The sequence below is a fragment of the Pavona decussata genome, unplaced genomic scaffold, assembly GCF_977016875.1.
Source record: "Pavona decussata unplaced genomic scaffold, jaPavDecu1.1 SCAFFOLD_45, whole genome shotgun sequence".
NCBI lineage: Eukaryota > Metazoa > Cnidaria > Anthozoa > Scleractinia > Agariciidae > Pavona > Pavona decussata.
The window spans coordinates 1,704,309-1,727,065 of NW_028145467.1; the positions used below are offsets into that span (position 1 = coordinate 1,704,309).

At 37.6% G+C, this 22,757-nt stretch overlaps 2 protein-coding genes across 3 annotated transcripts; one reads left to right on the plus strand and one right to left on the minus strand.

The window, feature by feature from the left end:
• The first annotated feature begins 6,012 nt into the window (after positions 1-6,012).
• LOC146482621 (uncharacterized) lies at positions 6,013-14,659 on the plus strand. Its single transcript, XM_085106906.1, has 2 exons — positions 6,013-6,345; positions 14,325-14,659. Exons 1-2 carry the CDS (start codon positions 6,120-6,122, stop codon positions 14,531-14,533), a joined length of 435 nt encoding a protein of 144 aa, XP_084963032.1. The 5' UTR covers positions 6,013-6,119; the 3' UTR covers positions 14,534-14,659.
• A 2,206-nt stretch (positions 14,660-16,865) lies between these two features.
• Positions 16,866-20,756, minus strand: LOC146482622 (uncharacterized). Of its 2 annotated transcripts, none has more exons than XM_085107081.1 (3): positions 20,463-20,756; positions 19,631-19,744; positions 16,866-18,166 (listed from the first exon to the last, which is right to left on the minus strand). In XM_085107081.1, exons 1-3 carry the CDS (start codon positions 20,632-20,634, stop codon positions 17,817-17,819), a joined length of 636 nt encoding a protein of 211 aa, XP_084963207.1. In that variant the 5' UTR covers positions 20,635-20,756; the 3' UTR covers positions 16,866-17,816. The 2 variants fall into 2 exon arrangements, with proteins under 2 accessions (XP_084963207.1, XP_084963206.1); XM_085107080.1 differs by having other exon boundaries at positions 16,866-18,169; positions 20,463-20,754.
• Between the last annotated feature and the right edge of the window lie 2,001 nt (positions 20,757-22,757).

Sequence of the window (22,757 nt, forward strand, 5' to 3'; positions counted from 1 at the left end):
TCTGTTATATGAACAGCCAATTTTATAGCATTTTTTGTACAACATAACAAATTTTTAACAAAAGTATTGCACTGTTTTGGTATATACCAGAGACAGTACAAAGGCGTCAACAAGGTCACCTAAGCACACCATGGTAAATAGGACTACCCATGGTAAATAATGCCATAGTAAATCTCACTTAGCTTTTAGTTTAGATCTGTCAACGACACTTCCTGAACCTTAAAATATTGGGATCTGTATTATTAGGGTTAGTTTAGGGAAGCATGAAGGCATTTTTCACAGTTACAGAAGATACCTTGTCCAGAAGAATGGGCCAGGATCTTACAGTAAGGTTCACATTGTACATAATGTGCAAATTTATAAATGGAAGGGAGAGGAGGAGAACTACCAGCAATTTTTTGCAATATTTAGCATTGATATCATATCAAAATGACAAGTAGGTACTAGTAATGCATGCAGACTTTGTGTGTGTGTGTGTGTTTTTTTTTTAAAGTTGCTGTCATATCCATGTCATCAAGAACCACAATGCTGCAGGTATGGTGAGAGTAGACAACAAGACTGGCCTCTGACTTCAAGGGTAAACTTATTTTTATACAGGGACGGTTTTGGGCCAGTGGGATCATGGCATGCATTCTTGTGCTCTGAGTATTCTCATTGTTGAAAATGGTTATCAGAGAGGGTCACAGCAAAAGGCGTACCTTTGAATTTGATCCTAGAAACTGCCAACATAGCTGATAGGAGAGTCTTCAAAAAAATCTCCTGGATATAGGTCAAGCACATTAATATAAACAGTGAAGGGATTATGGAAATTGTTTACTGATGGCTAATTATTTTGTTGGCTTGTTCATAGTGAGGGGGATTTGAGTGCTGATGTCATAACAGCAACAACAAAAACAAAACAAAAAAGCCCCCCCCCCCCCCCAAATAAAAAATAAATAAAATGAAATAAAGTAAAATATGTGGTATTATTGGCATAAAAAATGGCTTTGATATTTAAAGCTGGCCCTGTTCTTGGTTCTGGTTATTTTCTGAAGGCCAAAGTAAAAAGCCACAGATATCAACATCCAACATAAGAAAGCCAGGGCTATTTGACAGAAGGAAAAAGCTAAACCAGAATAGAAAAACAACAAACACATAGTATAAGTTTAAAGCATGAAAATGTTTGTGGGGTCATGTAAGAATTACAAGATAGAAAAAATTAAAATGAAGTTCATGTCGCTGAACAAAAACAAAAAAATAAGCTGTGGTTTGTGTGAAAATTTAGGTTAAAGAATTATGGCTCTTAATTTAAAACACCAAAGAAAAAAGACATAAATCTCATTTCTGGTAGAATCTCCAAGAATAATTAAGGTATATCTGTGGAAAGGATGGTGATTCTTTCATAACTATAATATTTCAATTTTATGTCTGTGAACATTGTGTGATTTTGTGGGAAAATACACAATACTGTTACAGCACAGTGTTATGCTGGCTCTTCACACTCAACATGTAAAATGACTACAATTATAGTGTCAGTTTTAAATGAGATCAAGAGGCTGGTTTGCTTGTTTCACTCAGATTCACACATCCTCATTGACCAAGGAACAAACATTATTGAAATAACAAAAATGGGTGAGATATAATGCAAGCCTACTAAGGTTTCCTTCTTAGCTGTCCTCCTAAACTTTCTTATAAATCTTTAGTTTTCCAGCTGCATTTGAGGGCTTTACAACAATTTATTGTTGAATGTTACTTGGACTGTGGCTTTAAGATATTAGGCCCCTCATGATTACTTCATTTACTGCTTGAAAGTTGTTGTAGAATGAGGAAGGGATCTAACCAGGTAATACCCGGTAGATTACAGCCCTGCAGTATCGTAATATTGCAAATACTCTGTAGATTACAGCTATAGCCACCCACTTTTCAACTGAAGTTAATTATACATCATTTTAGTTTTGTCAAAGCTTTATTGAACTATAAAAAAACGAGGTTAATAGTTCTTTTTTTCTTGACTCATTATGCAGCTTTGATTGATGCTTGCGAACACCATACACGCCACCAACATAACATCAACATTTGGTCTGGAGTTATCCATCCTATTCAATAATAATTTGTTGCTCAAGTGCTTCTGCGAATAGTGATTAGGTTCTGTTTACTAATCTCAAATAGAAAACATACCCAGAATATTAAATAACCATATGTCTACCTCCAATACAGTTGCTGAGTAAATGCCGGAGTGAATTCGTTTCTTCTTCGGCTTTACAGTCATGTAAATCCCAGGCTTGAATGAGCTGTTCGCGTGTGTTCGAAGCGTATTCTTTGCAGTCAAACGACTCCAAATCCACCGCCAAGGAAATTATATTCCAAGATATTCGGTAAAATTGTCCTTTAGATCGCTTTTCACCAAACTGGATGGCGAATCTTACAAATAATCTTGCCTATTCACTTACTTTAGGACTTACGATTACTGAGGTTTACTGAGTTCTTGTAAGGAACGCACGATGTTCGATGCGCGTATGACGTCACACAAAGATCTCATACAAGCAACCGCATTTTAGAATCACCACGGGCGTCACTTTGCCGTCGGAGTAATGGCGGACGGGTTTTCGACGGTTTTCGGCCACTTATTCCCAGGATCAGGAAGCTTGTATAAAGCTAATTAATAGCTATTTTTGCAATTACGAACTCATTAAGTGGATTGGAACACGAAAAGGGCGAAAATAGAAGTAAAAATTTTCGTCGTAGTGGCACTTTAAAGCTTTTCGGTTTTCCTGATATTAGAGACTTTAAGCATCGACGACGGGAACGGCAACGGCGACGTGAGATTGTGAGGGAAAACCCAAATGTCACATTGCGCATGTCTGGCGGGAAATATTCAGACGTTCTGTTCCGGGGCCCGACGTGAGAAAGCTTCATTTGGCGTTGCCCGAAAACGTGAGTAACATTTCACATATTTTACCTCCGTTTCGCCCCGAAAAAATGATATTTTTAATATCGCTTGGCACTTAAGGATACCGTAGGAAAGGAACGCGTTGAGTTTTTGTTTTATTCTTTCCGAAACTATAATAACTTCATCAGTCTGCTGTTTCAAAACAGAAAGCTAGTGAGACTAGTAACGATGCCCGCAAAATTAGATGACTTGCGAGTCTGACACTAATTATCGATGTTTCTCTCTAACATCAGTGTAACATTACTTTTTCTTATTCAAAACAAGACACACTAGAACTTTTAATTTACATTTAAGCTAGAGAAAAATAAACAGTCTAAGTTGCTCAAAAATAGCATCCAAACCACAAACCACTGTGTCATATCGTAGTTTTCAGTTCAAATTTTTAGATGTAAAGATAACAAAATTCCCACGCGTGCTCGCACCGCTAAAGCGTTTCTTGAAATGCCAGCCTTCGATGCAGAACATTTGAAGTAAATTAATGTTAATCTAGTTGCTATTTCTAGTTATATCGGTGATTTTTATTACGACCTAAAAATATATCAAATGGTCTGAATTGTTTACATCGGAAAACTGCAACTCCGACAAACACGTTCTCGTTAACAGCAGTAAAAATTCTTCATCGGTTATTTCATTATTAAAATCGATTTCTGACTTCTTTTAACGAAGACTCGATGGGTGCTTTCAATTCGACGAAAATTTCGAAAATTTCGGGTGGGAATCGAATGGAACAGCATCTTTTCCGGAAAAGATTTTCGAAAATGTAGGACAACCTTTTTGAACAGCTGTTCCCGAAAAGTGGAAACCGACCGAGAATAAGCCCGTTCCATTCGAGACTGAAATTTCCGAAAATTCAAATCGAAAATTTTTGGTGAATGGAAAGCGCCCATCCTATTTAATCCTCTTCGAGGGAAGTTGTCGTCGTATTGCGCCTGCTTAACTGCTTCCAATTTCGCGACGCAACCGCGTCCTCTCCTCAGTCTTTCCTCGGTTTCTCCGTCGCCGTTGCCGTTCCCGTCGTCGATGCTTAAAGTCTCTATTTACTCAACTGTGGACCGTGCCTCCTAATACAGAAGTATTTTTGCGCATGCGCAGTTTATGACTATTCATTAAACGTAGTCAAGTTAGCAAGGGCTGCTGGAACCAACCCAAAAATGAAAACTGGGATAGATAAGATAGATAAGGAACAATAATTCGAAAAAGTTGTAAACTACATAGAAATGCGTCGTTACTCCCAACAACCCGTGATTCGATCTACGCATAATCATAAACCGCCTCAAAATATATTTGAGTGGCTGGTAAAACCTGAGATGCGCAGAATATATGCGCAGTAGAAAAAGAGGCACCGTCCTAGAAATATACTTTGACCATTTACACCAGCTAAACGTGTTTGTTTAAATCAGGTTGATCAAAATGAAAATCAGGGCTGAGAAAACTTTATTTTACGTAGGGATCAAGTAAGTTCTCGGCAGTGCTAAATTTAAGATCGAAAATTGTCAGTAAACGACTTCTAGAAGGAAAAACTCTTCAATAAGTTTTAAACATAAACCATTCAAACAGCGGTAGTCACACTACACAGCTCTGCGTTTGGCCCGCCTCACGCATGCAGACAGCCATATCATCCAGCCATGGACAGCTAATTCGCCCTTGTAAATTTGTTTCTTTTGAAAGGTAGTTCGCTTTGGTTTGAACGGGTTGGTAGTTACATACTTAGTCTAAGCAAAATGCAAATGAGTAAACTTTGCCCGAATGTTGACCCTGTCATGCCTGCGACTTTCTGATCAATATAATTTCAAGGGTATTTATCTGAATAGCTTAAAAATAGAAGTTGTATATTAGCCCAACAGGTAGATGGCTTCAATTTGGCGAAATTCTGGGGTCAATATGACAAAAAATCAAATTCACCCTTGAGTTTACAAGTTAGTCTGCTATTTAAAAAAAAAAATGATAATAATAATAATAATAATAATAATAATGATGATGATGATGATGATGATGATGATGATGATGATGATGATGATGATGATGATGATGATGATAATAATAATAATAATAATAAAATAGGTTGATGCTGGAACTATGCAGACTTGAAAGGCAAGTATGTGCCCTGACGCCATACTCTCATTCCTCACAATCCATTTTTTTGCGAATCGTGGAAAACGTTAAAGCACGCCAAATGCGAGATGTAATAACAACGAAATTCAATGTGCCAATTCAATCCATAGCAACGATAACAATCTCGCTCGTCGCTTTTACACACCAACGCAAAAATGGGTTCAACAAACAGTTCAAATACGAGTTAAATAAATACTATTAAGACTTATAAAAAACATCGTGCATTCAACGTATTATGGTTATTGTATGAGTAAGCATTCCTTTAAAAAAACTTTAAATCATCTTATGAATGACTCGGAAATAAATGGAAGCCTTTCCATCACTTTCAAGAGAAACATTTTGGGAAACTTTCTGTAGTAATTGGTATTGAATATCAGTGAGATCCTCATGACGAGGAACAACGCTTATTGGTGAATGTAGGCCTAACAACTTGGGGAACACCATTTGGAAATGCGCAAGTACTGAGGAGAAAATTGATAACAAAAAAAAATACGGACCATGCGAACTCCGTCGGGGGCGCTAACAGTTCATTTCGTTTGATATAATCGCCTCAGAAATTAAGATTAAGTTCTAAACAAAATCATTTAGACACGGGTTTTCTTCGGTGAAACGTCAGCTCGTAATTTTGCGACACTGGAAAACTACAATTTTCGCCAATTCGGCCTACGGCCTCGTCGGCTAAGTATCAGGCGATATTCCGCGCGATTTTGCAGGATAATTGTCAACTAGGCAGCACTTTCCGGCATGATAACCACTGATATACCAATAATACTGGTTAATAGGGATATTTATAGATTAAGGAACTGTCTTGGTATTTTTCAAACACTTAGAATATGCTGATGTCCTTAAAAGTTAATAGAGGTACGAGTATATGTCTTACAGAGAGAGGTTTATCCTCTTGGGAAGCTTTTCCCCGCTCTATTTTTAAACAAGTGGTTCACATTATAAATTACCAAAGGCAAAAACATTCAATATGATGTGATATTTCAAGCAGCACTAGCCGTATAAATTCAGTGGTGCATCAAGAGGCAAAGTCATAATTTCGTAGTAAGCTGGTTAACAGGGCAAACCAGAAATTATGCTCAAGGCAAGGTTGATTTTATTTGCTCTGTGCTTTGCTTTGTTCTTTGCTGTTAGTAGCTGTACTACTATTTCAAAAGGTACAGAAGCAGAGCTGAGAGATTTTGAGGCAGAAACTTTAGCCATTGAAGGGATCAACGACAGGAGCGAAGGCGAAAACAACAAAGAAAATGAGGAGGATAATGGTGCGAAGGCACTGAGTGATGGCGTACAACAAGAACAAGGTACACATGTGGTTTAGCAGTGCTAGTTAACGTTTTCAAACGGATCAAAAGATAACTAAACTAATTCGAAGTGGATCCGTGGGAGTCATTTTGTCCTTCACTTGTAATGAAGTTTGATTTTCTTCAAACTGTAAGCCGATCCAGGATTTCTATTTCAATTTTGAATTTGGTTATTTATACCGGAGCATTTTAACAGTTTTTATAGACTAGCAAGCATCTATTCATGAAATGTTTTTCCAAACTTTTTATTTAAGCTGTTATGTTACTGTTTATGTCTGCGATTGCTTCAAAACATGTATGTTAATGCCAAAATGAATCGCCTCGAGTGATTATTGTTTTATCGAAACCAAAATGAGAAGAATATGTATATTTAGCCAAGCCTAAAGGCGGAGCTCCGCAATTCCTTTTCAATAGTATTTATATAAATGCTACTCTGCTTATTGTATGAACGTAATAACGTTACAAATTCCTCATCCAGTCTTGAGTTATACATATTTTAAGGACGGTGCCTACTAATACCGAAGTATTTTTGTGCGGTTTATGACTATGCGGGAAAAGCAGATCTTAGCAAGGCTTACTGGAATTCAAAAAGAAAAATGGGGGTAACCACGCATTTTTCAGAGATAATTAAGCAATAATATTGCTAAAAAGCGCCAAAATATAAAGCAATGTACGGGATTTTTTCCTAAATTAAAGCTTGATTATCCCTGAAAAATGCACGGTTACCCCCAATTTTCTTTTGAGATACCAAAAGCATTTGCTAATTTCTGCTTTCTCCATGTAGTTTTCAACCGCGCAAAAATATTCCTGTATTAGTAGCAACCACCCATAGGAAACCCGAGTATCTTGAGATGCGCAAAACGTATGCGCAGTAACAATAGAAGGCACCGTCCTTAAGGTGTCTCCCTAGGTTTTTAAGGTTGCGCGGGTACTTGATGATGCGAGCTTTAGTAACGTGCGCGCCCTAGCTGACGCAAGCTCAAGCAAAACAGCCAACAAGTCAATTGCACAGTTCAAATTATAGTCCTGGGGTAGAAAGACAAAAGCATTTCAAAGAAAACATTCTCTGTCATAGTTTTATAAACCGAAGTATTGTTGTTCGGGTCTTCAAAGATAACCGAGGTTGCAAATTTCATCCAATTCGCTCGTGAAAACAGGTTCCTATTCTGATGACCTTATTGTCATTGAGGTGAACAAATAGGAAGTTCCCCCTCAGATTTCTCGAATTTCCTTCAGTGAAGTTCCTTAACATTTGGCAGAGATGTTAAACCTTTTTAGCTTTCCTTGCTGTCAATTTATCAGAAACATTTGTAAGACAAGGTTTTCGCTCAGCCATGAAAACAAAAAACAAAAACAACAAAAAAAAACCAAAACAAAATGCTAAAACGAAAAAGCTACCTTGACAACCCCTACCTTTTTCGATTTTAAAAGTTACTTCTTGTTAGACTCTACCCAGTCGGAGCATGTCGGGAAATTTTACGGAAGGAAATTGAAGAAAATTGAAATCAAAGCCAAACAGACGTCAAAAAATGGCGATGTTTGAGTAGTTTTAATTTGAGACTTGAAGCCTTGAATTCAGAGGTGACTGTTTCACAGCAAATTTTAGCCCTTTTTTGTTATTTTTAAGTAGCTTTGATTTAGAAAATAGCAAAAAGAACGAGACTATTAACTTTTGATTGATGTCACTGGCGCGCGCGTCGTGATCTTGCATAACACTTTCGAGCCACCTTAAGCGCATATGTAAAGCAAACTTTTTACGCGTCAGCGGAAAATGTTTTGAACCATAAGCTGTTCTTGTTGATCGTGCGAGATCACAGTGCTGAATTCCGATGACGTTCGAGAGCAAAAACCACTTGTGACTGAAAAAATTACGCTTTCTCTCAAATATTTTGTCCTGTGGAAACTATTAATGCATTTGTGTAAAGTTTGAAATGCGTACAATAAAGAAAATTTAGCTACCACGTAATGTTTGTCAAAATTTATTACTCTGTAAACATTCCTCGTACAGAAATATTACAGTCTCATAATAACAGTACAAGAGAATAAATAAAGGAAAATAAATTTTTGTTATGGTTCGAAATATTTGAACGTTTACTTTAAAATTAGGGCGTACTGTTTACAAATATGCGCTGCGAATGAATTACACAAGTCGAACACAGAATGTTCAAAACAATTATTGACTTCCGGAATATTTCTCCCAAAGAAGTAATTCTAGTCTCTAACTAAAATTTAAGTAAAGAATACAGGAAAAACAATGTTTGGTTGCGGCCCGAAATATTTCAGTGAGCGCTTTTAAAATTAGAGCGTGTTTACAAAACGTATGCGCTGTGAATTGCGAATGAATAAGAGAAGTCCAACACAAAATATTCAAAACAATTCATAACTCTGTAAATATTTTTCCTACAGAAATATTTGTAGTCTCTAAGTAAACGTTAACAAACGGAGAATACAGAAAAAAATAATGTTAGGTTGTGGCCCGAAATATATCAGTGTTAATTTAAAATTAGAGCGTTTTTACAAAACTTTATGAGCTGCGAATGGCGACTGAATTAGAGAAGTCTAACAAAATGTTTAAAACAATTCATAACTCTGTGAATATTTCTCCTACAGAAATAATTATAGTCTCCAAGTAAACGTTAACAAACGGAAAATACAGGAAAAAATAATTTTTGTTTGTGGCTCGAAATATTTCAGTGAGCGATTAAAATTAGAGCGTGTTTACAAAACTTATGCGCTGTGAATTGCGAATGAATTAGAGAATTCCAACACAAAATGTTTAAAACAATTCATAACTCTGTGAATATTTCTCGTACAGAAATAATTCTAGTCTCTAAGTAAACGTTAACAAACGGAGAATACAGGAAAAATAATGTTTGGTTATGGCCCGAAATATTTCAGTGAGCGCTTAAAATTAGAGCGTGTTTACAAAACTTATGCACTAGTCATTTGTTTCCCCCGCTCCCCCACCCCCGCGACATGGCGGGGGAATTTGCAAACAAGCGATGCTAATTATGGGGAATTCTACCACCCACCAGAGCAGAATTTCTTTGCAAAACCACCACCCCCTGGGGCTACCTGAAAGACCTTGTAAAAGAAGGGATTGTCTATTTCTGCGTTAAATACATTTTGAGAAACACAAACTATTAGGAATGTTTCAACCAGCTTAAAATCAGACTTTCATCTGAGGTTGTTTGGAGTATAGCTTTTTGATCAGTATAATAGTGTGGGAGAATAACCAATAAGCTGAGAGAAGGCTTGAAAATCGTGAGCCATGCCAGCAGCAAACACAGTTGTTTGGTACCCCCTCTTGAACTCGTTCCTGTCGAGAGAAACCTGGCCACATGGGTGGCTGTCACAATACGGGGCATATAAGTACTACATTTTGTTTTAAGCACTTTAAGTAAGGGGCTAAGATTTAGGAAATTGTGATTGCAAAATTATTAAGAAGATAAATTCAAGATAGCTATAAGCTAGTTCGCCTTTTCAGAAGGAAGTACAAATTCCATTTGGCAACAACATTGCTACTTTACGGGGGTTTAAAAGGCATTCAAGATTCTAAATTCTATAGGAGCCGTGTTTGGCCTGTCATCATTACTTTACCATCTTTGTGATATTTTTAGGCAGAGCCCCGTCCTAGAGGTCACCGTATCTAACGAACACTGTTAAATGGTAGGCCATGCTGCACAAATAGAAATCTCACTTGCTGGATAAAACGCTCTAAGACCTCAAGAAACACAACTTCACTCAGGATCGAAAATACAACCACCTCATTGGCTAATCCTCATTAGCGAATAGAAATCTTCTATTCTCGATCCGTCCAACGAGTACTTAAACAGCTGCACGCCTCACTTTCTACAGAATGAAGCCATCTCTCAAAATCATTCCTCAAAACCTTAACACAGTAGCAACTGATGAGATTCACTGACAGAATCGAAACTGCAGTCTTGCTTGATAGACACTACGGAGGAAAATATTTTGAATGATGAAAGACTACTCACTGTATCCACATCAGTGCTTCCAAAAGACATTACCGCACTCAAATTTTGCAGAATTCAACGGCTTGAATCGCGAAAAAGCACTGTTGTAAAACAAACTATGAATAAGGCATTCTCTACGTGCGGTCCATGAACCGAAACTAAACGAACAGAAAGAATTTCAAACACCCAAATCACTTTCCTTTACCGACATGTTCACACAAGGGCGAACGGTGTTCAAAAAATAATCTATTCTTGACGTGCACACGCACTTCAAACCTACAGAAACTTTCCAGTACAGGCTCTATCAAAAGCGAAGCCTTGAGACTTCTCAAAACAAAATCTTCAAAAACAACATTTGAAGACAACATTCCTCTATTCAACCAGAGATTACGCTACAGAGGTTACCCCGATAACCTTATAGATAAAACTCTCTCAGAAGTCAATATCAGCAAAAGAATGTCGGCACTACAAAACAAACAAAAAACGCGCAAGATCATTTTGCCGTTTGTTACAGAATATCGCCCTTCTATGCTTAACCTAAAAACCATGCAGATGAGTAGGTGGCACTTGATAGAAAATCAGCCTCTGCTACTTTCGTACAGAAAAGGGAGATCTTTGAAATTCGTACTCGTAAGAGCAAATTGCTCTTCTTATCTCGACCTATAGGAGCCGTGTTTGGCCTGTCATCATTATTTTACTCTCTCCGGTAGCCATGTTGGATCGCTGCTTGTGAGGAATGCACCCAGAATCCTTTGCACGCAGTCTCCTCGTGAGCACTTTGTTTTTAAAAATTTCCCGGAGGTTTTCTCGGAGGTATTTTAGGTCAGGCAAATTTGAGGTAAAGTCCCTGCGTGTCTGGGCATAAAATCATCGCAAAGCTGCAGTAATTCCCCCGCTATTGCCCGACAAAGTCCCGGAATGTCGCGGGGGTGGGGGGACAGAGGAAACAAATGACTAGTGCATTATGCGCTGACAATGGTGAATGAATTACACAAGTCCAACACAAAATGTTCAAAACAATTCAAACTCTGTAAATATTTTTCCTACAGAAATAATCCAAGTCTATAAGTAAACGTTAACAATAGGAGAATACAGGAAAAGTAATGTTTGGTTGTGGTCCAAAATATTTAAACGTTAACTGCGTGTTTACAAATGTGCACTGCGAATAAATTACACAATTCCAACACAAATCATAACTCTGTGAATAGCTCTGTGAATGTTCAAAATTAATTTATCCACTTATATTTGTCGTATAGCAACGATTTAAGTATTTGTGTATAATTTGAAGTATGTTAAATATGGAAAATTACCTACAGTTTCCTGCAAAAAATGCATTTTATTTCTATGCGACTTGCGAGTTGGTTACTCACCCAGCTTACCACATGCTTGCTTTCAACTGACATCTCGCCTGTTTGTTCGTCGCTCTCGGGTTTCAAATTTGCTTATTAGTCGCCTGCTTTCTCGACATTTGTAGTTTGACAACATATTCAACGAATAAAAGAAATTAGTTTTTTTCAAAATTGTCGTTTGTTCTTATAAAAGAAGTCAGCCATCCCACTTCCCGCCGAAAAAACGCGGAATGCAGCACAGGTTGAGTGTGACATTTCACGGTGGCTTATATAGAAGGGCGAACTTACGTACGGACGGTCAGACAGCAGACGTCATGACCAAAATTTTTCGCATTCATGGGTTTACCAAATTGTCTTATCAATGGGGCTTCGCGCGCGCGCGCGCAGCTCCGCTATAATTCGAGTAAAAGAGCCGATATTTGGCCCAGTGGACTTATCTGGAGGCAACACTGCCCGCAGACTTAATTCATTGTAGAACTGCAAAAACTATAAGTTCAACACAAATACATATAGAAATGATCTCAAAGCTTGTAAACAAACCTTGCAAACAACATTGAATTCACCAATACTGGTCACACAAAGGCGTTTCTTAGAGAGATACTGATAAAGCGTTACATTGTGATTTCAGAAGGAGAGCAGAGAAACTGTTTTATCGGTGCAATATCTATTGGTTAACCCCCTTGTATTGCCTCCAGAGGACTTGGCCGTGATGTGCGATAATTTGATTTTTGACTTTTTTCTTTCCTTTTAACCTAAACAGGGGCAACCAATTCATCGAGAACATCAAAGCAAAATAGTTTAAATGTTAATTCCTGATTCCCACATATTGTTATGGCCTTCTAAAGGGGAATTTGTGTGAGCTAACATAGTTTGATCTGTTTGATATTTTGGCAGAAAATTTAAATTGCCGTATAATTTAGGGAACGGAATGTTAATAAAATATAATATAACATAATAGCTGTTTATTCACAAATCCAAGTGGAAAGGAGATAAATGAGGTTTTTCCTTCCTAGTTATTTACCACTGTTTAAAATACTTAACATAAAATATATAACACATCACACAATAGAAAAACTTAGTGTTCACTAGAAAATTTTGTAAGATGACATCTCAGTCTGTTCTTAAAGGTTGTCAAATCTTCCGCCTAAGCAATTTCCTTTGGCAGATTATTCCACTTATCGATTATGCGTATAAAAAAGGAATGTTTAAAACCATGCAAAGTTGCAGATGCAAACTTAAGTTTAACACGGTGATTTGCTCGTAAGGGCCGAAAATCATGTGCAAACGTAAAAAAATGCTGATGCATCTAGTCATTAAGTCTGTTTATTGTCTTATAACACTGAATAAGCGACGAAAATAATATTCTTTGCTCAAGTTTTGGCCATTTAAGAAACTTCAGACGTTCTTCGTAAGACATGTCTCGCCCAATATTTCCAAGGGCACATTTGGATGCTCTACGCTGTGCTTTCTCCAAGATGTTTAAGTCTTTCTTAAGGTGCGGGCACCTTAGTTGACCTTTATTTGCACATTTAAGACATATTTGCCTCTTCACAAAAAAAAGGATTAGTGTTTCATTGCTGCGAAAGTTTGAGGTGGCCTTTCGCTAAAGAAAACACTTGTTTTTTTTAACAATTTAATCCAAATTTCTAAGGCGGGTTTGTCTTTCCGAAAAGATCCACTGAAATGAATCACCGAGTAGCCCTGCCTAACTGGCAACTGACGCGGTGGGGCATAATAAAATTTACCCGAACTACGGCTGCACTTCTGGCCACAGTTGTTAAAATTAAAAGAGCGGAAAACTCTATCCAGTGGATAAATCACTGGGTCAGTACCCAGCAACACGCTCTTCAGGATCATTCAGGAGTTTTCAGAATCCAAACAGACACATTATGATTTCGTCACCTTGGCAACACGCTTCGACTGAAGATGTCAGTGTGCAATTTATCTGCTGGATAATGACTTAGCTGTTGGACAAAGTTATCCGCTCTTTGAACAATTTGGGCCTAAGGACCCCTAAGTGTAAAAAGGAGACTGTTGCAGATTCTTAGGATTATTTGAGAACTAAGGCGAGCGGCCTTTTTTTTTCTTTTTCCAAATCAGTAACTACAGACTCTATCTTTGTGTACAATAATTGAAAGCTAATGGTACAACTGTTTTAATTGTATCAACATTCCTTTGGAATCAATAAAGAGCTAATAATGATCATAACTATAACATATTAATTTCATGAAAGGAGTTGTGGGTTCGAGAAAAATGAGTTTAAAACGAAACAAATGAAAAACTTCACAAACGAAGCACTCTTCTAATGTCTTAGGTATACCGCTAACCACACTTTATTTGCAGCTCCTTGAGGACAGATTAATGTGACTTACGTTTTACCCCTCATAGATAAGAAGGGGTTCAAAATTTTCTGACTACAAGGAGCAGTTTATATTTAATCAACTATCCACGAAGTTATAGCATTGTGTTCAAATTGGAACACTTAGTTTTTATAGCTGCTTAGAGGGCTGTTTCAATTAGTCTTTTTTTTTTTAAAGTTCCGACTTGGGAAGCCATCTATCCTTTTACACATTTTACTTTCTGCTATTGATGACACTGAATGAATTATTTCATTAATTCAACCATTTATTGAACTGTTTTCTTGTAAAAGCAGAATTTTCGCCCAATGAACAAACACAGGATTTGAACAGCGAGGACGGGGAGTTTGACAGTAATGAAGACGGCAACGACAACTTCTACGACGACGACGACGACGACGACGACGACGACGACGAAGAAGAAGATACCGAAGACGAAGATGAAAGCGGGGGATCCAGGCAGCGAGGCGGCCAAAAGGGTTGGTGGCGCACCTCGCGACGTTAAGATTCAAAAACGACTGCTTGATTGCGAGTTTTAAGGAGTAATGACAACTCTAAAAAAAGTCTGTAAAACGCAAATTAACATGTAGGACTAACATTTGGCAATAAAACGTAAGTAGCTTATATTGCATCTTTGTGCCTCATTCTCTGTGTAGTCGATATTCCCACTTCCAGCACAGGCCCATTGTCGCATCGTGTGCCACTTAATTTTGCTGATTGGAAAGCCGCCTAAGGGACTAGCAGCTAAGTGCGCTCGCACAAAAAGTACAAATCTCATAAAGTCCCAGTAATCGGTGTGGGAGTACGTAAATGCGTTTCTTTCTTCTCTCACATCGATCGACTCGAAGCAAACTTTTACTTATGACTTAAAGAGCGACTCTCCCTAAGAACTTCATAATTATTCAATTTAATTATTGTATTTAATAATAGATTTCGCTGATAACTCTTCCATCAACTTCTCTTAGCAAGTAGGTAGCAAATATGAAATGCGAAGGGAGAAATTCAATTTTTCTTAAAAGTTTCTAATTCGAACTTTTTGCACTCCGGGCTGTGCTCGAAACCCACTGGCGAGGTCGTGAATCTTGCAAGAATTGCTGCTGTTCGTTCTGGAGAATACAGATCATTCAAAAACGATGACCATTCACGTTTATAAAATGAAGAATTGTAATCATAAGCTTCAAATCTGAGGGCAGAAAGTTTATCTTCTTTGAGTACTTATCTCCATCATAACTCAAGTTGTGAGGAACACATTACAAAAGTGGCTCGTACTCACAGGCTCTTCTACATATCAGTAGAGAGATCATATCCATCCATCGTCTGTGAAAATCTGTTAAAACATTTGGCCGCAATCCTGTTTCTGTCCCACAAGTGAGAGGTGAAAGTTGTAATATTCGACTAATACGGCCATATTTCCATCCGGCCAACATGTCATCAACGAATGTTATCAACAAACCAAGAAATAAGATAAATATCGCTTCATATTGGCCAAAAATAATCAAAGCCAACAAAAAAAGTAAAAAATGGTGCCAAAATGTAACTGACTACAAGTTACCAAAAGACAAAAATAAAATAATAATAATAATAATAATAATAATAATAATAATAATAATAATAATAATAATATATTTTTTTGAGAAACGTGGCTTTCAAAATCGTGTTCCCATGGAGATATCTACCAAATTGTTGTGAGATAAAGGTCAGGAAAAGTCACAAAGTTTGTCGTTCTTTGCTCAGATTTTTTTAAAAAGTTATGAATGCTTAAAGTCAGCGTGGGCACTCTGCTCCCATCCCCACCTTCATCGTAGGCTTAATAGCGTTAATAATAATGCATGGTTCAGTTCTTGCTGTTATCATCTTCCCAGAAAATCTTCGTGGCAATCCAAAGTCACACTTGTGTCCTTGTGTTGCACTGGGAAAAAGGGAATTTTTCCAGCAGTCATCTTCCTGGAAGAGGTTCAAAGCCCCCTTAAATTTTCGGGCTCTCAACCCCTTCCCTCTGGTTTGTTAAAACTTTACAAAAAGTTGTATCTAAATATGCTGATTACAGTTCAATTATAAAAAAAATACAGGTTAACCGCGCTCGTTTTTAAGTTAGCGCCATTTAAAGATACAATCAAGGACTTTTAAACAGGTTATAATAACCTGTTTGCCGATGTTTAGGAATTTGTTTGATACCCGTATTGTCGAATAAGTGCTCGGTAATGATGGAAACCTGTGCCAGCCACGTTCGACGACACTTAATTGAAAACCGCTCTGATAAGAAACACATTGACTAAAACAACCACAAATAGACAGAAAACGGAGTAAAAAATATGTCTTGGGACCAAACACTCTTCATAATCATTCAGGAGTTTTCAGAATCCACACAGACACATTGTGATTTCGTCACCTCGGCAACTCACTTTGACTGAAGATGTAGGTGTGCATGTTTGTAGAAAAGCATAACGATTTTAAATTTAAGTGGTTTTAGCTCAAAAACGAGCAGGGTTGACCCCCATTTTTTAATATGGTACTGTAATCGGCATGTTTAGATACAAATTTTTGCAAAGTTTAAAAACAATATAGGTAAGGAATTCTGAGCTCGAAAATTAAGGTGACTCTGAAACCCTTCCCGGGAAAAGCCCGCTAGTAAAATGCCCTACTCCAAAGTAGGCCAGAAGGACGACTTTGGACTGGCCCTAAGATTGTCTGGAAAGATGATAACAGCAAGAATGGAACCAGTGATTGTTAACCCTGTTTAGCCTAGGTTGGAGGAGGGGAGGGGGACAAATTAATCGCCCGCGAACATTTTCCAGAGCATTCGTAACTTTTTTACACTACAGCAAACAATGCCAAACTTTGTGACTTTCCCTAACATTTATCTGAGAACATTTTGTTATGACATTTAATGTTCACGCGACATGATGTCTCCATGGCAACACAATTTTGAAAATTGCTCTTTTTTACCTTTTGGTAAAATCTATTCAGTTACATTTTAACAACATTTTAGCATTTCGTTAAAGAGATTTGATTATTTCTTGACCAATTTAAACGGTTTTCTGTTGTTTTGGAGAAATCGAGAAATCCAAGATGGCAGTTATAAAGAATGACGTCATCCTGTAACTTTGCGGACGTCAGAGGAGCCATTCCATGGTGCATTACTTTAATTCTCGTTTATTGATAGTATGGACCGTCCTAAAAAAAAATGGCCACTGGTAATTTTACTTTTTACGAAAACACCAAGAAACACTCATAAAAACGTATACACAATGTTGTTTCTACAGGAAGTAATTCGCTAAAAAAATGTTGGCCTATTGGCTGTTAGGTTCGCAAGGTGTTGTGGTACCAAGGTATTATTTACCAGCAGTAAATATGTCAGTAAGTCGAAACTATCGTAAAACATCTCTAGCTTGCGGCCAGCAAGAACTTCCTGATTTCAATTGCGATGCCTTAACCGCACGATAACACTGTCCCCGCTAAATGTCTATTATAATGAACAAATTTGACATAACGTAACAAAATGCGCCTGAGACACGAGTCGGAATACGTATACTACTACGCAGAGGCCCGAGGCACAAAAAGTGCATTATAAGCTGATGACACTTTATTGGCAAATGTTATACTGAAAAATTAAATGAGTTTAAAGACTATTTTAGTGTTTCCATTATTTCTTAAAACTCGGTCCTTTCCAACTCTAAACTAACTACGTTGTTAATTCTAGTCCATTGGCTTGATCATTTGTAAACGAGCAGTAGGCGCCTCAGTTGGTGCATCAGTGGGACCACCATTAGGCCCAGAGATCAGCCTCGTCACCATAGGGGGCACGACTGACCTATGGGAACAGTGACAAACCTTGGTATATGTCCAGCGAGTATGCAGCACGTCTCCTTAACAGGGTCATAAATTTTTGTTCCGCATAACCACACCCACTTCCTTCGACCCCTGCTTGAACCACCACGTCTCCGTCCTCCGCGTCTACGTCCACCTCTACGTCGTTTTCTTCGGGGTCGTGATATTCTACGTCGTCTTCGTCCTCCTCCCCGCTTCCGTCGTCGTATCCTCCTGCGAGGCCTATTTCTACCCCGGCTTCGTCGTCCGCGTCTCCTGGAACCCCTTTTCCGTCGCCTCTTAGGGTCTTCACGCTCCATAAAATCGTTTTCTACTGTTAGATAAAGAAAACATCTTGTTATTTCACATACAGTTCTGTGACTCTCTTCGCGAGCATTATTGCTTTGATCAAGAGATTTTGGGGTTTAGTTTAACCATTTGCTTTAACATATCGAGGAATATTGTATTAAAACTATTATTAATTAAATATCTAAGCATCACCGAGAGACTTTTTGTTTGTCTAAATACCCGGATCTTCTCGCTAGCTTAGGCTCTCAACTTGTGAACTAAACACAGTTTAATTACTTTTTTCTTAATTCAACTACAAGCTTCATGACAGAGAATACACCACCACTTTCAAGTAGTTGCCATTTCAACAAGTCTATAACTAGTCAGGGACCGGTCTTGTCAATCAATCAATCAATCAATCAATCAATCAATCAATCAATCAATCAATCAATCAATCAATCAATCAATCAATCAATCAATCAATCAATCAATCAATCAATCAATCAATCAATCAATCAATCAATCAATCCATCCATCCATCCATCCATCCATCCATCCATCCATTCATCCATCCATCCATCCATCCATCCATCCATCCATCCATCCATCCATCCATCCATCAATCAATCAATGTTTATTTTAAAATATAGCATAAGTTGTGCCTTGCTTGTCCCACAAATAGCTACAGCTACTCGAGGAGGAGGAAGACGAAAACAAGAAATGATAAGTATACAAACTACCAAGACATTGAGGATAACACAGTAATATATTTATCTAGCACTAAAAGAAGAACCCGTAATTTATAAGTATAATAATTTGAAATTAAAAAAAAAAGTGGAAAGAAAATTGTGACGAACAATTATATTTATGTGGGTAGTATATCGTCGTTAATTAGTAAAGGTATTTGATTACAATCATCTTCTTTTCCTAACTATGAAAAAGCGATTGGAGAAGGACCATTTGGAATTTCTTCTTAGGCAAATCTGATATGTAGCGTGGTGTCTCATTCCACAGTTTTACTCCACGTGGAGAAAAGGAATGCTTTTGTCTCTCTAATCTACAACTGCTAAGGTAAAGCGGTCAAGAGCTGGATGATCGTGTGTTGTGAGAATGAACATTGGACATTTTCGACTCGTGGTAAAGAAAAGTTATTGGTAAAATATTTGTATCAAGAAAGAATGGGATTGCATGATCGCGTCTATCTGCGAAATTCATCATACCAAGTTCTCTTTTCTGGAGAATTAAAGTTTCATTGAGGTAAAAGTCTTGCATGCCTGACCCGTGTGACTGATAGATATTCAAGAGTATTTGTTGAGATACAAAATGGCGTAGCTTTGCCATAGTTCAAACATTAATAAATGTTTGTTAGGAATTGAAACGCACTCGTCTGTAGCACATGGTAAGTACTCTTGGTGCAATTATAAAGAGAAAGAATGATACATGATTGTTTTTTTTTACTAATCAGTGGAAAGCAAGGGCTATATACTCAGTGGTTGTGTGCAAGTACCTTTTAGCTCCGTGTTATCATCCTTTATTTCTGCGATTTCAGATGGTTCGTCTTCATCTTCGTCTTCGGAGTCTTCTTCTTCAGCGTTGCTTTCGTTTTCGTCTTCATCTATCCCTAGGGAACGAATTAATCAGAAATATATATTGTAGACGGCATATTGTAGAGGGTCACGTGTTGTCGTTAGGTGATTGGCGGGAGATTCCTTTCATTCTTTGCCATTTTGCACATATTGTTTTTGGCCACTTCTAAAGTGTGGACTTTTAGGGAGCTTACGTATCTAACGCGTCGCTTTTGAACTAATACATGTATATTTTAGTTTTCATGTGGAGTTTGCAGTGATTCAGTTGATAATCTTAGTGTAAACTATTTATTGAAAGACACGTCCTATGGCCTACTGGGCCGATCTTGATTAAGTCAGCCTGTTCCTGTTAAGTACAACGATAAGAAGAACTTCTACTCTCCCTTGCCCAAAGCCTAACTCTTAGAATTTTTACCTCGGTACCCAGTTATGCATCGTCGTAGGGACAAACCAAAGATAAAACCACTGACCCTCAGATCTTTGGATCGAAAGTCTGTTGCGCTCATTTGCGCCTCAACAAATTTGACGATTGAAACAATAAAGGGCCGGTGATGCACATTCACTCTGTTTAGTTAACATAAAACTGAACAAACTTTTAATCGAAAATAATTCTTTAGTTACGTTCATCCTGATTTGAAAAAATGGCTCCAGCATGGAGTGGAGAAAAAATTGAAGGGGCCCTGAAAGCAAAGGTATGAACTATTTTGCATCAATCCGTAGACTGATATAACCTTACATTGATCAGTAACATACCTTCTCTTTCCTCTATATTATCATCCAGTGCAATCGCGACATTTTCCTTAAAGTTATGTGCCTGAACATCTACCAGCCTTGCCTGTGTTTCTTTTGAGAAAGTAGCACAGTTGGAAACAGCAAAGAACGGAGCAGCACACAGAGCAAATGAAATCAGCCCTGCCTTCAACATAATTTCTGGCTAGCTGTGTTGACCAGCTCACCAAAAAGGTATGACTTTCCTTCTTGATTAACAATCTTATTTAAATGCTTTGTGCAGCTTGAAATATCAATCATAACGAATGTTTTAGTTGTGGTGATCTATAATTAAACATACTTTCTTAAAAATAGAGAACTAGACGGCGTCTCGAGAGGATATTAATACCTATCCATCTGCGTCTTTTTGGGTACAAACTCGTAATTCTCCGAATTTTTGAGGATATGTGCTTTTTGTTACACTCCACTGATATCGTTCTTCACTAGTATCATTCACGTGTCGACGATCAACAGAAACGTAACGCAATAATAGATAGAGTTCTTGACATTGCTCCAGTTATGTCCAGGATTGAAAGCTGTGGCAATAATTGACTAGCAAAAAAATAAGCGAAACACATTGCTTTTAAGTTGCCAAAAAAAAAAAGACAGGGGCGGCAAGGAAATAAAAGAGTATCAAAAGAAACAGAGAATTTCTCTGCGACATCTAGAAACTTTGTAACAAATAAGGCTAGAATATCAAATAAGGTAATGAAAAAAGAAAGGCAAAGAGAGGATAATAACAACTAAAGAGAAGTCAAGCTGTACATATGCTTTTTTTGTTACTTTTCCAACTTCTTTTAAAAGATTCCTCTAAAGAATTTTATTTTAGTTATTCTTTGCCAAAATCGATAAAATATGGCCCGGCCCGGGTTCGATTCCGGGACTCGGCGTTACATGTGGGTTGAGTTTGTTATTGCTTGTCGTCCTTGCTCTGAGAGGTTTTTCTTCGGGTCTCCGGTTTTCCAGTGGTGCTTACTATTTACGTAAACCATCTGAATGGAAATTTTTTTGGCATCAATACGAAATGATTTAGTTTGTCTTAACAGAAGATGGATAACATGCAAAACGTATGAGCATCAGCTTTTAATCCCAAAAGGAGTAATAAAAATGCATCACTTTGACCATGAGCCCATAATTTTAGAAGTACTCCAAATGGAATGATGCGTACCATTTGATTTTCCAGCTGGAATTGCCGGGTTTTCCATGTAAATGGTGACCACCCCTGCTTTCCTCAAAAACAAATATTTCCAATGCCAATTCGATCTGAAAAGTGTCCACATACGTATTTGATCATCTAGTAAAGAAATTATGCGCAATATAAATTTACAAAATTATTTTCTTTTTTAAATATCATTGAACCAAGGAGTAGCAAGGCGCGGAGTTCCGTTTCTCTTTTGGGTAGGCGTGTGGGGATGAAGTTTATCTGGAAAGGTTGTTTTATAGCTTTTAAAAGCGTCAGCAACAGCTGTAAAATTGCCATAGCCACGCACAATGGGAGAGTATAAAACATCAATCAGGAACTGCTTTTGTGTTCCTAACGCTGCCACTAAGTCAGACGGGGCTGATTGGTTTAAAAACGGCAACGTCCACTAGCAGATAAATTCTCTACTTAACTAATCGCAGAAAACCATAAATCGCGCAGAATGTGAAATGCTAATTATTTTCAAAGTATTCATTTATGGACTGACATTGCAATTTTAACGCCTTCACAATACACACAGTTTCTTATGTCACCACATTTTGAAGCTCTTTGAGTTTCTATGTTGACTATCAAAAAATCGCTTTACAATACAATGTTTTTGAAGCAGTGTCGTTCGCCCTAATGTTAGATATGGTGATCGTTTTCAAGAGTATTTATCTCATTGTTTTTAGAAGGAAGCTGTTTATTTTGCATGCGTAGATGAATTCAATATGGCGAAATTAAGGGATCTATTGGATGAAATAGTCACAAGCTAGGCCCCAGATAGATTGATCCTTAATCTACGTAGATGGACTCAAAAAAAGCAACTAAATATACCCTAAAAATTGCGCTCATCTCTCTCAATAGAAAGACGTGCAATAATGTAATCTATCTTAATCATGAATTGCACATGCACAACGAATGGAAGAGTTATAGCAGTTTTAGGGGAAATTCACTCGCTCGCTCGATCGGTCGCTCGATGGTCTGTAAACTTTATATTTAATCAAAATCTTAAATCATTAATAATAGTCTACGCATTATGTGACCATCAGCCGCCATTATGGGAAAAAGAAAGAGGGACGAAAACTCAACGTAACGAA

Coding starts and splice junctions, on each gene's coding strand:
- LOC146482622 (XM_085107080.1), bottom strand. CDS start 20,634: ATGTTGAAGGCAGGGCTGATTTCATTTGCTCTGTGTGCTGCTCCGTTC. Junction 19,745..20,462: donor TAATATAGAGGAAAGAGAAG/GTATGTTACTGA, acceptor TTCGTTCCCTAG/GGATAGATGAAGACGAAAAC. Junction 18,170..19,630: donor TGATAACACGGAGCTAAAAG/GTACTTGCACAC, acceptor TTTATCTAACAG/TAGAAAACGATTTTATGGAG.
- LOC146482621 (XM_085106906.1), top strand. CDS start 6,120: ATGCTCAAGGCAAGGTTGATTTTATTTGCTCTGTGCTTTGCTTTGTTC. Junction 6,346..14,324: donor TGGCGTACAACAAGAACAAG/GTACACATGTGG, acceptor TTGTAAAAGCAG/AATTTTCGCCCAATGAACAA.